This window comes from Hoplias malabaricus, chromosome 2, assembly GCF_029633855.1.
Source record: "Hoplias malabaricus isolate fHopMal1 chromosome 2, fHopMal1.hap1, whole genome shotgun sequence".
Lineage (NCBI taxonomy): Eukaryota > Metazoa > Chordata > Actinopteri > Characiformes > Erythrinidae > Hoplias > Hoplias malabaricus.
The window spans coordinates 44,922,638-44,938,087 of record NC_089801.1 but is presented as its reverse complement, the minus strand read 5'-3'; the positions used below and the strand labels follow the sequence as shown (position 1 = coordinate 44,938,087).

At 40.3% G+C, this 15,450-nt stretch overlaps 1 protein-coding gene across 2 annotated transcripts; it reads right to left on the bottom strand.

The window, feature by feature from the left end:
- Positions 1-2,919: 2,919 nt before the first annotated feature.
- Positions 2,920-13,859, bottom strand: LOC136686220 (scavenger receptor cysteine-rich type 1 protein M130-like). Of its 2 annotated transcripts, XR_010800291.1 has the most exons (12): positions 13,796-13,859; positions 13,338-13,552; positions 8,871-9,179; positions 7,796-8,110; positions 7,366-7,680; positions 6,948-7,271; positions 6,466-6,795; positions 6,019-6,324; positions 5,819-5,884; positions 5,199-5,513; positions 4,417-5,066; positions 2,920-3,270 (listed from the first exon to the last, which is right to left on the bottom strand). XR_010800291.1 is itself a non-coding variant. In XM_066659845.1 (11 exons), exons 2-11 carry the CDS (start codon positions 13,393-13,395, stop codon positions 5,059-5,061), a joined length of 2,346 nt encoding a protein of 781 aa, XP_066515942.1. In that variant the 5' UTR covers positions 13,396-13,552; positions 13,796-13,859; the 3' UTR covers positions 4,347-5,058. The 2 variants fall into 2 exon arrangements, 1 of the variants encoding a protein (XP_066515942.1); XM_066659845.1 differs by lacking the exon at positions 2,920-3,270 and having other exon boundaries at positions 4,347-5,066.
- Positions 13,860-15,450: the final 1,591 nt, after the last annotated feature.

Below are 15,450 nucleotides of genomic sequence, written 5' to 3'. Positions count from 1 at the left end.
AAGAAATAAACTGAGATTCATCGACAGAGACTTTGTGTCTGTGAGTGATTCTGTTTCTCTGAGCTTGGAAAAAGGTGGTGGTTAAACTTCTGCATTTATGTTTTAATGGTAAAGAAAATATATAAAACCATCTGGGGGCTCGTCTAGGATTTCTCATGTTCGGGAAGACATTTACCTGGAGCAAGAGGTGACAGGAACATTTCCTGAACACCCACATCAGATGCCTTCATAGAAGGAAGTGACGCTGACCGGCCTCTGCCCGGACCTCTGAAATCAATGGACTCTGAGAACTGTGGTGAATAGGTTTGAGAATTCACCAATGTTTAGAAGTACTTAAGTATCCAAGCCGATAGATTCTTAGGCCAGGGTCTATGAACCCTTTAAAAGTGATATTCAGTATGATTCTGGAAACCAGGATGAGCATGGAGCACTTCAGGACCAAGGGCTTGTATGAAAAAGTGATAGTGGATATAGCAGTCATGTTTGCCTTTTTATGAGAAGAATCTCTACAGGAAAAATGGGTTCAGAAGTGTGGTTTCCCAAGAGGGGGCAGCCTGAATGTAGGGAGATTGAAAAAGTTAAAGGTTAGAATATCTGGAGCAGAAGAGTGATGTGGCAGTGGGTCAGCAGAAGATATAACAAGTGTAAGAAACTGAAATGATACAGGGCAGACTGGATAATGTTTATAAATTAGTGGGATGATGCACAAAATATAGAAAGGATATGAGAAATTAATAAGCCCAAGTCTACTAATGTGAATACTGTGTTCTTCCTCTTTCTCTGTAAAAACTGAATGATTAGGGAAAGCAGGAATTATTGTGCCCTGCCCAAATTCACCTGTCCAGATTCCAAAATAAAAGAAATCGTAACCAAGACCAAGACTGCACAAGACCTGGTAGCAGTTAACCCTGCTGTTCATTCTGAAGTTAATGAGAATCCAAATCTGTGCACCAATGTTTTATCACATTTTTCAGTAATAGATTTAACGAGAGCATTTTCTCAGCCTTTCAGTCCAACCACAAGTATATGTGGAATCACCTGATAATTCTAATGCAGCCTTGAGACTAGCTCTGAAGGAGTTTGTTTTCCTTTGGGAGCCCAATGTTGCAATGCGAGAATGGTTTGCTTGTGTTTTCATCTGATGAACTTGCATAAGATACTTGGGCACTTCTGTATTTTCTAGCAGAAAGAGGACATAAGATCAGCTTGCATAAGTTTAACTGGCAATGGATGAGAAATTCAATATCATATCTACAGCTGGAAAGTCTAAAGCTGTTTTTTTTAGCTCTAAGTTAAGCTCTTACCTAATGCAACTGCCACATTACCTCTTTCACCCACACAATGGGTAAAAAGGAATGAGTTTGTTTATACTCTCATCTTTAGAAAATTATTAAAATGAACTCTAGAAAAAGCAGATAGTGCAAAACAATTTGACATTTGGTGTTTAAATGAGAGTAGACCTTTCTTTCCAGAGCATTACTTACTTAAACAAGCTGACAAATGGGTATGTCATGTGTCAGTGAGAGGACTGCTGGAAGAACTACCAAGAAGTGGTTTGCAAAAAGGTTTGCTAAGAATTCCACAAAATTTTACAAGAAATGTCAAGAATAACAAACTACTGTCAACAAATGTCACCAGGGAACATCCACTGACCCTTTTCAACATTTTCAAATGGATTTCAAAGAGCTGAACACATGTGAGGGTAAAAGTTATACTTTAGTGATCATGGACATATTTTTGAAAGTGTTTTTACCTCTGAACAGGATGTCAGTGCATGAGCTAAGGCTTTAGTGCTGCATACTACACTGACATTAGGCTGCATTGTACAGCAACCCCTCTGATAGCACTTTTCACCAAAAAACCTCTGGTTCTTTAACTGGTTCTGTTTCTGATACTTGGAATCTTGGTACTCTTCAGCAGACCGGTCACCCTCATTTCCATTAGATTAGATGGAAATAATCTGAAAAGATACATCAGAAGGGGGCAGTTTGAGGGGTGCTTGGTTTCAGCTTCGGTTTGACGAAACTCAGTGCCAGTCCCAAGAGATAACTGGACAGTGAACACTTTATTTGAGGCTCTAACTCTGTTTTGGTTCCAGATGCGAACTAAATTTTCTCATTTGTGAATCAATTTGTGTTGGTGTAAACACTCCGAAGAGTTCCAAATTAGGTTCATGAACAGGAACCATGCTGGTTCCTCATTGGTGGTAAAGCTCTAAGATTGGCGGGGCAGGATAACAGAATTATATCCTTCTCAAATGTTAAGAGGAAACTGATGCTGAACTGGCTTCAGTCGTCACCTCTAGTGATAACATGCATGAAAACTAAACATAAATTTTCTCTTTTTGAGATAGTGTTCGGGAGGCCTCCACAAACCGGCCTGCGCTACAGTCTACAGACGCTACAGCCCAGGTGGTGTTTGGTGATATCTAACCTTGAGACTGGTTCGTCATCAAAGAAGACACATGAAAGAATTGTCAACAGAAGTGGTGGTTGGGTTCATTTCAGATGCTCTTGGTGATGGAGACAGCAGTGGTGTCCAGAGAGAGGGATATGTAGTCACACGGAACCCGCTGCAGATAAGCACCTGGGCTTGACATTAGAATCATAATTGAAATTTTCTGGAATAGTTACGGAGTGGACTACAGGGCTGATAAGTTATTTGGCGAAAAACTGGGGTGCTATGTTTGTCCAACTTGGAGCAGTCATTGGTGTAGTTCTAGGTATCTTGGCCCTGAATAAATGGTTTGTGATTTCCCGTGCACAAGATCTTAAGCAGATTTAGAATTTCAAGGTGTATGCCAATGAAGGCCTGTGCTGAAAGTTTCAGCAGCTGCTGCAGGGTGTTTTTTTTTTTTGTTGCCATTCTAAGTACTGTAAGTCCACAACAATAGTATTTCGAAACCAGTATGTGTTCCCAGAAAACTTCTCAGTGGTTTTATTTCCTCTTTCTCTGTGTACCTCAGAAAGACAAAGGAAACATGTTTTTATTGTAGTTTGCAAATCTCAGAAAGGACACAGTGATATTAAACAACTCCAGGAGTAAAACCATCATCTAATATTGTGTTACATTGTAATACATTTTCATGTGTTATTGTTGTAATGATTGTGAGAACCATAGATTAGTACCACATCCTTAATCCCAGCTGTGTTCAGTTCTGGATCTTGAGTTTCTTATGGTTGAAGTGTGTAATGTGTGTAAACTGCTACACTGGTCTAAAAGATAATTTTGTTCTCCTCTCTTCTCCAGATGTTGAGCAGCAGCAGACCACTATAGAAAACAGAAGAAGTTACAGCCATCCATCTCACTCTGACATGCACACATAGTCCGTTTACCTCAGCAGCAGAACACACTTCACCTTCGCGCCCCCAGAGAGAGACTAAAGAAACCGAGGGTAAGACAGAAGAAAAGAGACAGTTCTAATATTTAATTTAACTGAACAGCAGCAAAATATGCGCTCCTAACACCTTTACGTTTTTTGTTGATTTTTTGGATATGTACAGCAGCAAACTATAATCTAAACTGTACTTAAATGTGTCAGGAATATTCAGACTCATTTTAAAAGACCTTTCAACAAATTGAAGAGGTGAAAATATAGTTAGTAGATCCAGGGATCATCTGAGCCATTTAGCTTATACAGCAGAATCAAACGTAAGCAAACGTAAACCTCAGCCAACAGAAGATGAGCAACGAGGAAAACACAGGAGAGGTGAACAACATCAGAAAGGAAGGATACAAGTGGAAGAGAAGAACAAGGCAGACTGGCTGGACTAAACCAGTTTTAGAGCTGTTACACCATATAGAGCTCAGATAGTACATTGCCTGGTCCAACAGAACCTTTGTCAGTTACTAACACACAAACTCTTAATGCAGTGGGATGGGCCTGGGTGCCCTAGCCATCAACTATCCTGAAGAAGCCTCCAGTGATAACAAAAATAAAAAAATATAAGGCAGAAATATTAAGAAAACACCCAGAAACACTAGGAGACTAAGACAGATTTTACACGGATAAATGAAAGAAGTATTAAATCCAATCTACTGTTCTATATGGATCACCCAGATGTATGTCACTCAAGTCTTCTTTCTGATAACTGGCTTCTTAAAATGTGTGGAAATAAAGCTATGAAGCAACTATACCTCAATACCACCCCCAAATTTAATATAAATATTTACAACAATGGAACCATCATGATTCAGGGATCTCAAACCAAACTGAAACATTTTGAACGAGACTTTCAAAGACAAAAAAACAAAGACAAAAATAAATCCACGCTACCCCCTACATCAACACACCCTGCTCTGATGTCTGCCCCCGCCCACCCTAGATTAAACAGTTAGTAGTCTGACTCTAAGCCTCTATGACGAACTGTGCATTACTAAAAGACATAATCGTTAAAATTAGTTGATTTCGTTTACCTGTGTTTGCCAGTCTGCCATTTTCCAATCAGGGTAAGACTGGCTCTCGCTGACGTAACAGCAGAATGGGCTGGGCTTTTAACTTCAGCAGCCAATGACTGTCTAGATCCTGACTCCCATCAAAAGTGAGAAACTTCTGGAGGCGACTGAGAGAAGTGCAACTAAGAAAAGGTGCAATGAAAGACGATTATATATAGAGAAATATTCTGTTTATAAACCTGTTTTATAATTCAATATTAATGACAGTTTTCTCAATTACAAAAATGTCATTTATTGGTTATAGATTCTGTTTGTTGGTTCATAGAACATTAGAACCTATTTTGATGCCATATTGTGGGTCTTCTTTCAGCCTTCATTAAGGCACCTGTTCAAATATAAAGCTGCTCCAATCATGAGCTTCACTGGCCTCCGGTTCACCGTCAGAGTGTGGTTTATAATTTTATTTTTAAAAAATAAGGTCAGTAACAAGAGCACAGTAGATAATGATGGCAATGTTATGAAAGCTGAAACCAGCAAAAAAATCACTTGTTGCATCTGAAGAGGTTTGAATGTAGTTTCCTGAAAAAAAGACACTGGGTGTGGTCTCTCAGTCACATGATTCATCTCTGTCTGAGGCTCCTCCTTCACTTAGTAGTAAAAGGTTCAGATGTCTGTAAACACAGAAATGACATACAAAACATAAATGCTGAGTGCATCCATATATGTCTCCATGTGGTCAGCAGATATTAAACCTAGAATAAAGGTGATGTGATAAGAAACTCCTAACTCCAGTGGTCTCTGACCTGCACAGGTGACTCCAGCGTCCTGTCTGTGGGAGCGGTCAGTGTGGTTCTTCAGGGAATGAGGACAGTCCCACAGGTGAATCTCATTCCCTCTGCACCTCACTCTGTTCAGCCAGATCAGCCCTTCACCAGCACCAAAGACAGCACTCCCATCAGCCCTCAGCGCCGGCCCACAGCCCAGCTGCCTGCAGACCACCTGAGCGTCCCTGATGTCCCAAAGATCATCACTGATAGACCCCCACATAGAGTTATAATACACCTCCAGTCTCCCAGAGCAGCTTCCCTCTCCTCCCTTCAGTCTGAGAGGCAGGTGATCTACACACACACACAGAAACTGAACAAATCTAATGACAGTACATATTTCATAAATATATTGTAACATGATAAACAAAAATTATTTCAGTGATGCCTATATTTGTTTGAGAGGTATATTTTATTTTTTATATAATGATTTCAAATTCAGTTTTACATTTTAAGCCAACATAAAATAAATAAATCAATAAAAATCCATTACAGAATTCAGCTTTCCTGAATTTGATTTCCTCTGAAATTTATAAAGAGAGGGGTTTCACAGGAAAGAGTAACATTAAGAAGTTAAATACATTTTTTAAAAGCCTTACTTGAGCACTGTTGCTGGTGCAGAGATGAAAGGTGTGTTTGAAGACATTGTGATGATTGTCCCTTGTCTGAAACATGAATTTAAAGTATTTATTTTATGACTGCAGTGTGTGTGTGTGTGTGTGTGTGTTCATTTATTCATGCAGTTTTTACCCTGTAAAACTTTTGTTTATGTCTCTGTATAAACTGTAGAACTGCCTACCTGTGCAGGTGATGTGTGCCACTTCATTACGGTTATCACAGCTGTTCTGACCCCAGGGGGAAGATGGACAGTGCCACAGAGTGGAGTCATGTTTCCTACATTTCACAAAGTCCAGCCAGTTAGGAGCTGATTCCACTCTCGCTGTGCCCCAGGATTCACTGCCAGTTCCTCCACAGTTCAGCTCCTGACAGACCAGACTTGCTGTTTCATCATTCATCCCATTTAGACACACATTACCCCAGGTCCCATTGTAGAACACTTCCAGAGTCCCCTCACAGCCCTCAGTGAGTCTGATCTCCTTATACTCTGGGGGAGAAGGATGTATTATGTCTTTAACAGATCTATTATTGAATGAATCAGGGCGTGTTAATCGATTCAATTTATAATATTCTTTAAAATGTAAACATTTCTTGCTTGTACATGTTAACAATTGTAATATGGCTTTACCTGAACACACCACTCCTACGTCCTCCTTGTGTCCACATTCACCCCCTTCACTCAGCTGATATCTGCAGTTCCACAGGGACGTCTCATTCCCCTCACACTGCACCTCATTCAGCCATATGGGTCCAGTTCCAGGTCTAAACTGGGCTGGTACCGGGGCACTGAGGGCCTCTCCACACTGCAGCTGTCTGCACACCACCTGCGCATCCTTAATATCCCACAAGTCACCACACACTGTCCCCCATGAGCCGCTGTGAAAGACCTCCAGCCTTCCTGCACACGCTCCTCCAGAACCCACCAGTCTGACGGAGCTGTGGACGGAGTTAAATCCATCTATACACACACAACATATCAGTGTGAGGTTGATAAAGTTATGTTTTCTCCACATGATTATAATCATCTGACTGTAAATAGGTCAGAAATTATTATAATAAATGATAATTCAGGTTATGTATGCAATTTAGTAATTAGATATTGAAATTCACTGGAACAGGTGATAGACAGTTGTTCTCTGGAGCTGCAGTTTACTACTTCTGCACTGCTGCAGTTTCCCAGATGAGCTTCACTCCCAGAGCAGCTGAAACCCCTCACACACGTGTGTGTGTGTTCAGGACTGGATGAAGTGGAGGGGGAGAAGTTGAGCACAGAGCCACAGCCCAGCTGTCTGCAGACCACAGAGGCCTCAGACACACTCCAGGAGTCCAGCAGAACTCTCCTCCAGTCCTGACTGAAGTACACCTCCACCTCCCCCTCACACTCCCTCTCTCCAGACAACCGCACTCGCCCCTCATGAAGAGCCAGAGAAGAGTCTGGAGAGGAGAATGATGAGTTAAATAAAGTATTAATATAGATTTGTTTTATATTATATATTACCTCTAAGAGGATATGAACAGTGTTATTTACTCGTGCAGATGACTCCAGCGTCCTGTTTATGAGAGCATGCAGCTCGACTCCATGATGAAATGGGACATTGTGACAGGTGTGTTTCGTTTCCCTGACAATCAAACACATCAGCCCAGATCCGGTCACTCCCCTCCCCAAACCAGTCTGACCCCAACACAGCCACAGCACTCCCACACTTCAGCTGACCACAGAGGACACTGGCAGCTCTCATATCCCAGCTTCCATCACACACTGTGCCCCACTCACTGAGATACTGGAGCTCCACTCGACCAGAACACGAGTCCCAGCCCTTCTCCAGACGAGCTTCTGTGTGACCTGAATGAACATCATATTACAGGAATTAGCTCAGATAAGTGCAGACCACTGCTCACACAGTGTGACAAGCAGAGAAGTGAACTTTTAAAATAGAGTTTAAATAGTTATACTTTACCAGAACACACCAGTCCCACATCATTATCATGAGTGCAGGTGTGAGTGACTGCAGGTGATATTGGGCAGGAGTAAATCTGAGGTTCGTTTCCTCTACACTGAAGCTCCTCTGACCACACCTGGACCTCCCCTCGGCCAAAAGCAGCTCCTCCCAGCACCTCCACAGGACGCCCACAGCCCAGATCTCTACACACAACCTCTGCATCCTGCTGATCAAAGCCAGCATCACACACTGTGGACCAGGTCTTCACATGTAGCACCTCCACTCTCCCAGAGCACAGGTGAGGACCATCAGTGAGTCTGGACTTTCTGTGACCTGTGTGTATTTCAGTTATATTACAGTTCTTTTACAGCACAGAATAATAAATAATAAATTATAGATTCACACCCATTTTCCACCTGGTAATTGGTGACAGTAGCAAGTGTAAGAGTGATCTCCAAAAGAGATTTTAAAACATTGCTCATTTTAATTTAGTTGCTCTGACATACACCACACTTAATCTGACTGTTTGTGTGTGTGTGTGTGTGTGTGTGTGTGTGTGTATTTTATACAGCTGCAATTAAAATTATTGCAGAGTGCCCACTGCAATTTAGGGTCTTTTAAGCAGAATTTAGAAATTTAGCTGTTTGCACTTGGGGTAGGGGAGCGTGTGTTAAATAATGGTTCCGTAATTCTGAGACTGCAGTAGTCATCTGAAGTCTGAGTTGCAACAGAAGTTGATAAATAGGGGTTGAGTATTTCTGCAGTAGTAGTTCATCCTGTTCCTCCACAGTGATCTCAGGATGAACAGTGAGAGAAAGGGCCTGTGTTGTGAGAAGTATAAACCAGTCGACTTCTTTTAGTGAGAAACTATATGATCTGCTCCTTCATTCACACATGAAAAGTGTTTGGCTGTTTCACTTCCCTACAGTCTGTATTTACACATCTCTCATGTCTCTGTTCAGGAACACTGGTGTAAAAGAGTCTTGTTATTCACCACTAATTACACTCAGAATCCTCAGTAAAATTAATGGTGTGATGTTAATGATAATATTAACACAGACTGTGATTCATGTGATGACTGACAGCAGTTTACCTGAGCAGACGACTCCAGCATCTTCACCATGACCACAGTTATGTACACCCCATCCTCGTGATCTACAGTTCTTCAGTGTAAACTCTGTTCCTCTACAGTCTATATTATCCATCCAGATTGGTCCTGATCCTGGACCAAAGTGACCAAACCGTGGGGCATCTACAGCCTCTCCACAGTTTAGCTCTCTACACACCACTGCAGCATCATTCATATCCCAGTAATCACCACACACTGTTCCCCACTGTCCTTCATGAAGAACCTCCACTCTCCCAGCACAGGGACTGTCTCCATTCACCAACCTCACACTGTCTGTACGAGAGAGAGAGAGAGAGAGAGAGAGAGAGAGAGAGAGAGAGAGAGAGAGAGAGAGAGAAAGAAATTGAAAATGTTTTTTAATCTGAACTTAAAACATTTCTATAAAGTGTACACTATACAGTGTTTTTACACTTCAAAGAGTAATTAAGCATGCAAAATCTAATTAAAAATGTATTAATGAATATAAATAATTTATTAATAATGTATTAATTTATACATGAAATATGGTCAACTAACCATATATATTGAGCATTTCTAAACTAATGAAACATTTTGTAACAGACAAGTTTGTGAAACAAAGGGAGAAAACAAAGCCTTGACCAAATGAAAAATAGCCAAGTAATAGAAATATACACATCTGTCTTAGAGAGCTAATGTTTAATGTTTGGCTGAGAAGTTGAATGATGTGATTGGCACTTCATTCATTTAGAGTCATGTTGTTCCTTCTAAAATTTGCTGCAGGGGTAATGTTGATTGGCATTATGCCTTGTCAAATCCTCAACCTAATGTGAGTGTTAGTGTAAATGCAAATTGTGTAGCTTTTATGTTCCTTACATTAACATGAACCCGATAGCTAGGCAGATGTTAGCTAGCCATCCTTCAAGTATGGATCTACTGGATAAATGTATCCTTTTTTAACCTGACAAAGAAATTCCACAACTTGAAGTTAGATTAGAACTTCAGTTTCTAGATTAGATTAGAATTAGAACTTGAAGAGGGCCTACTGGAGATACAGACTTCAAAGAAACCTTATGTTGTCACACCAGTGAGCAAAAGCACAAAACATGCTGTTACTTTGCTAAAGTCCTTTGTAGTGTACAAGCTGTGGCAAGAGTTACTTTAAAGGCTCTACATAGAAAATCTGAGAGAGGTCCAGTAGTCAGTAGTGTTCCCTCAACGTCACCAGTAAGTAATCTACCCTTGTTACAACCTCCTGTCGACATCAGTCACCTTAATGAGAAGGAGCAAGCAAAAGTGAAGAAGATACTTTGGGAAGAATCAGCAACTTTTTCCAGAAACGGTAAAGATTTTGGGTTTATCCCTAACTTGCAGATGTTGATTATTCTCAAAGATGATATGCCAGTGCAGAGAGCATAATCCTCAGTCCACAAATCACTGCTCAAAGAAGTAAAGGAGTATATCCAGGAGCTTTTGATGCAAGTCTGGATTGCCTCCACAGCCTTCCAAAGGAGCGTGGAGGAGCTGCTGGGCCCCCTGAGGGATGAATGCTGCGTCCCCGATCTCAAATATGTTCTTTGTAATGCAGAAACATTTCGTGATCATGCAAATTCCTCCAGTGTCATGGGGTAAAACTAAGACCTGAAAAATATTGACAGGAAGTCATCTTGTGTCGGCTCAGGGAGTGAGGACTAACCACAAGCTGTACAGTTGTTGGCCAGTAAGACACCACAGACAGTTGGGGATGTGAAGAAGCAAAGCCCATCTATGACCTTCTCCAAAATTAATCAGACCAGACAGTTCATTTTTGTCAGCAGCTGCCTGTGGTGCACTCAAACTTTTTCCTCATTGTCCTGTTTCTCATTGTTGGAGCACTGTGATGACTTCGGCTGGGTTCCCCATCGTGACAGTATTTGAATAGGTGTAAAATCACAGGTGAGAAATCCCCTCACTACTGTCAAAGATAATGGCCCTTTAGCCCCAACCCCACCCCATCAGCGAGACCAACTGAATCATTTGGTTGTAAATGGTGGTATTTTAGTTATTTAATAACGACACAGACTGCTTTGGAGTAACAAAGCCATAAATATGAGCTTCAGATGACTGCTTGAAAGCAACAGAGAGAATCCAAACTTTACTACAAGCTGTTTTTAAAAACTGAGCTCTCTGTCTTTGCGCAATTACAAAACATTTACTGTCAGCTTCACAAATTCTGTCGCTGGAAATAGTTAGAAGCTAATCTGCGAAAAAACATGCTGCAGAAAAACATGTCAAATATATTTCACTTGCTCATCTTCCTCATGCAGCTGAAAAGCATGACTATGCTGTCTTCAAGCTCCGCGATCAGGGTGAAAACACAGACATGTTCTTTAGTTTACATGACTAAATTGAGCGTTTTCACACACTGTTCATAATCCTCCAATAAGAGTGAATGGATTAGCATGCAATTATCATATGAATACGTATGGGTGGGCCATCAGAAGTCACGATCTGAGTTGCGTACTGAAATGTGCCTCTTGTTACTTATGTTCTATAACAAGCTAAAAATAAATGTATTTTCAATCTCCATATATTTGAAAAGTAGACCCTTTAAGGTTTCTGGAGGTATGTTTATTATGTTTCTAGGACAAAAGTGTTTTGGCGCAAGTTTTAATTTATCCAACTCCACATTTTTTTCTTTTTACTTTTATGTTTTGATTGTCTCTTGCCCCCCCCCCCCCCCCCCCCTTTTTTTTTTTAAATGGAATTATAAAAATTGTTGAACACAAAAACAAAACTAAACAAAAAACCAAACCCTTGAGCAACTTATCATTCTACTCATGAACCCTCCAGTGCTGGCATATCCTGATTTTGACTTTCCTTTTTTACAACATACCAATGCCTCAGACCAGGGCTTCTGGGCGATCCCCTATCAGAGGCAGGATGGCAAGCTAAGGGTTATGGGGTATAAGGGTAGGACACTGATGGCAGCTGTGTGTTACTACCATCTATACAGTGGCCAGTGTGTCAAAAGTTTAGGAATTACCCATACTATGCACCCCATTTCATGGTGTACACTGACAATAATCCTTTGACCTGCATCATGAGTACAGGTAAACTCAATGTCATGGACCATAGGTGGGTAGGGGAGCAGAGTTTATGTCTGACAAAAAGTATAGACCAGGAAAGCCTAATGTTGATGCAGATATGCTGTCATGTGTCCCATTGGACATAGAAACCTACACAAGTCCTGCACAAAGGAGTTTGCTGAGTGATGTGACTGAACAAGGCAAGTGTATCATTGACTGATGAAGTGCGAAACAACTTCATAAAGAAAATGCTCATGTTGGCACAGAAAAGGTGCTCCATCTAACAAGGGAACAATTTTATTGGCCCTTTATGACCAGGAAATGTCCATGCATCAAGTCCAAGAAGCCAGTGACTCCAGATTTAAGCTCCCATGAGCAGTATTATATCATATGTTCTCCTTGAGCTAGTGTGTTTTAACTAGTAGACCAGTAAGTGTGGCTATGAGTATATGCTTGTAGTGATTAATCATTTTACTAGATTTGCTCAGGCCTATCCCCCAAAGAACAAGAGTGGAAAGAAAACAGCCAAGTGCATTTGTAATGATTTCATGCCTTGTTTTTGGATATCTACTTTAAGCTACTTCATGATCAAGGCAGTGAGTTTGAGAATCAGTTATACCCCACACTCCAAAAGCTTTCTGGTATCCGTCATTCCCGCACTTCACCATACCACCCTCAGGGCAATCCAACTGAACGTTTCAACTGAACTATAATCCAGATGTTGAGGAACTTAACTAACAAAGAGAAGGAGTGGAGGAGAGACCAACTACAGCTAGTTGTACATGCGTACAATTGTACACAACATGAGTCTACAAGTTACTCCTCTTTTTTCTTCTCTTTTGTTGCCATGCACACCTGCTGGCTCCTCAATAAACAAATAATCAAGTTTAATAGTGTTGTCTCATTTATTAGTTGGATTTATCAATGATTATTTTCTGTATAACTGTATTAATAATTATTATTATTAATAACTGTATTATTTTCTACATAAACAATTTGATGATGTTTTATTTAGTTAATATTTATACAGAAATTTACAGTTTCTAAAGGCTTCACAGTGCCTTTAGTTAAAGTCAGCTAAAGTCAGCACAGTGGAGCAACAGTAGTGTCACTGTCACACAGCTCCAGGGTCCTGGATTTGTGGGTTTGAGCCCCACTCCGGGCGACTGTCTTTAACAAAGATGTCTATAAAAGTAATCCATAACATAATCTATAATGTAACTGAGAGGTGAAAAAAGAAATTAAGTGCTGCTTGTGCAGGACAGTATATGCTTGACATTGTAACATGCTACTGACACATAGTAACACTCACACCAATGAAAACACTTTAAACAGCCTTTGTCCACCATTTTTTTTCTACACTTGCTTGCTGTGTACTTCACTGATCAGTAGAGAGTGTACTCACCAGCTGTGGAGAGAGTGAATGTGGAGAACAGGAGAATGAGAGTCACGCAGCTGTCCATCTCCCTCTGACCTGCACACAGTCCATTCACCTCAGCAGCAAAACACACTTCACCTCCACTCCCCCAGAGAGACTGAAGAAACTCAGAGAGAGAGAGAGAGAGAGAGCTTCCTCAGTGACAAATCAGAGGAGGCATTTTCTTCTTTCTCCATTTTCATCTGATAAACACACACACACACACACACACATACGCATTGAGAGTTTGAATACAGACTCATAGCAACACTAATTCAACATTTAACTATTTTGTAAGATTCAAGCTACACTAAAGAAGTGCTGAATGATCTGATCTGAATATTATTTGTTTAATGATTTGTTGAACTCAGAGCACAGTGGTAGAAAATCCTGGTACAGATTCAGAATAAAAACAGATCAATTCAGAGTCCCAGTTCAGCTCTTACAGAAACAGTGTCTAATCAGTGTCTGTTCTTCTCTCTCCACAAGACGTAGAAATGAAGTGGAGTTGATGATAATCTTTGACTGTTCTGGTCAGCTGAGGTCACTGCTGGTGTCCTAATGTGGCTTGTGTCCATGCCACATTCTATTTATCTTCATTAAACATTAAGCCTTGGCTTCTCTGGGAAGCATTAACCTCCAGCTAAAAAAAAACAAATATGTTTGTGAGTGAGGGAGAATTTATAAAGTGGGATTATAAACGTCCGAACTCCCCATTCTTATTCACTTGATCCACATTCTCATAAACTACTCATTAACTTCAGAATTGTCTGAAATGCAAAACATATGCACACAAAAATGAGTTCCTAATTCATTAATTAATTCATTCATAAATACTTATAAATGCATAATCCCAGAAAAAAAAATGATCTAGTCTGAATTGCGTAAATATATTTGACCCATACACAGTACAAAGAAATTATGTCTATAGAAATGTATATAATAAATTATATAATAAAACTTAATAAGTGTTTTAATGGCAGTCATTTACTTTAACACTTGTATTTTCACATTGAAAAATAAGGTCTTACAGAGGCACTGTGGAATAATCCCTGTTGCTATTAGTATTCTCCACAAAGTAGCTAACCTTATTCATTAGAAGGAGTGCCTACAAACATTTGGACACATAGCCGACACTCAGTTTATTAGGTACAGCTCTCTATTACAGCTGTTTTGTTTTGTTCCCTACTTACATCTCACATAGGGTAAGTTAGGTCTTTGTGCAAATAAGGTAAATCAGTGGATTTCAAGCCCAGTTACACACCAGTAAAGTGTCCTGATTAAGATTTGATTCATTAAGATCCAATGTGAACCTGTATTATGCTAGTAGATACCATGCCTGTAAAAGCTGAAGCAGGGAGGTGAACTTAGAAGTTTTTGGGGAGGAGTTAAGGGTGGTTTATGAATGAGTATAAAGCCAGACCTCAAAAATTACAGGAATGCTAGTCATTAAGTGCTACAGAATGGACAGCTTGAGGTACTCTGGTCAAGGGTTTGGTTGGTGTCGTGGATCATGGGTAGGTGAGTGAAAGGGTTAGTGAGTCCACAAATGAACTGCCTTTGAAAAACTGATGCATGACTGAGTGCTGTGTGAGAAGGTAGAGGAATATCATTAGATTGAGTAAATTGAATGCCCTTTATTGATTATGATGACAGAAATTCTAGCATGATGGGGGATGGCATGACTGGTAATTTGGAGTACACAAAGTGCCTCAGTGATCAAGGGGTAGTGGTTGCACAACCCGATGGAGTGTTGAGACATTGCCACAAAGCAGCTTTACAGAATTAGTATCAGAACAGATAATTTGAATCAAAGCCCAGTGTGAGCAAGCCGAAGGCAACAGTGGCAAGAAAAAATTCCCTCAAGACTGGTGGATGAAACCTTGGGAGGAACCAAGACTCACAAAGGGGATCCATCCTCCTCTGATCAAACTAATGATAGAAATTACAGTGTCACCAGTTAAGTGTCAATATGCTACAGTATAATAATAATAATAATACAAACAATAATAATAATCATCATCATCATCATCATCATCTTTTCTGCGTTTCCATTTCAGGGTCAATGTGTATAATAATAATAATAATAACAGTAACATCA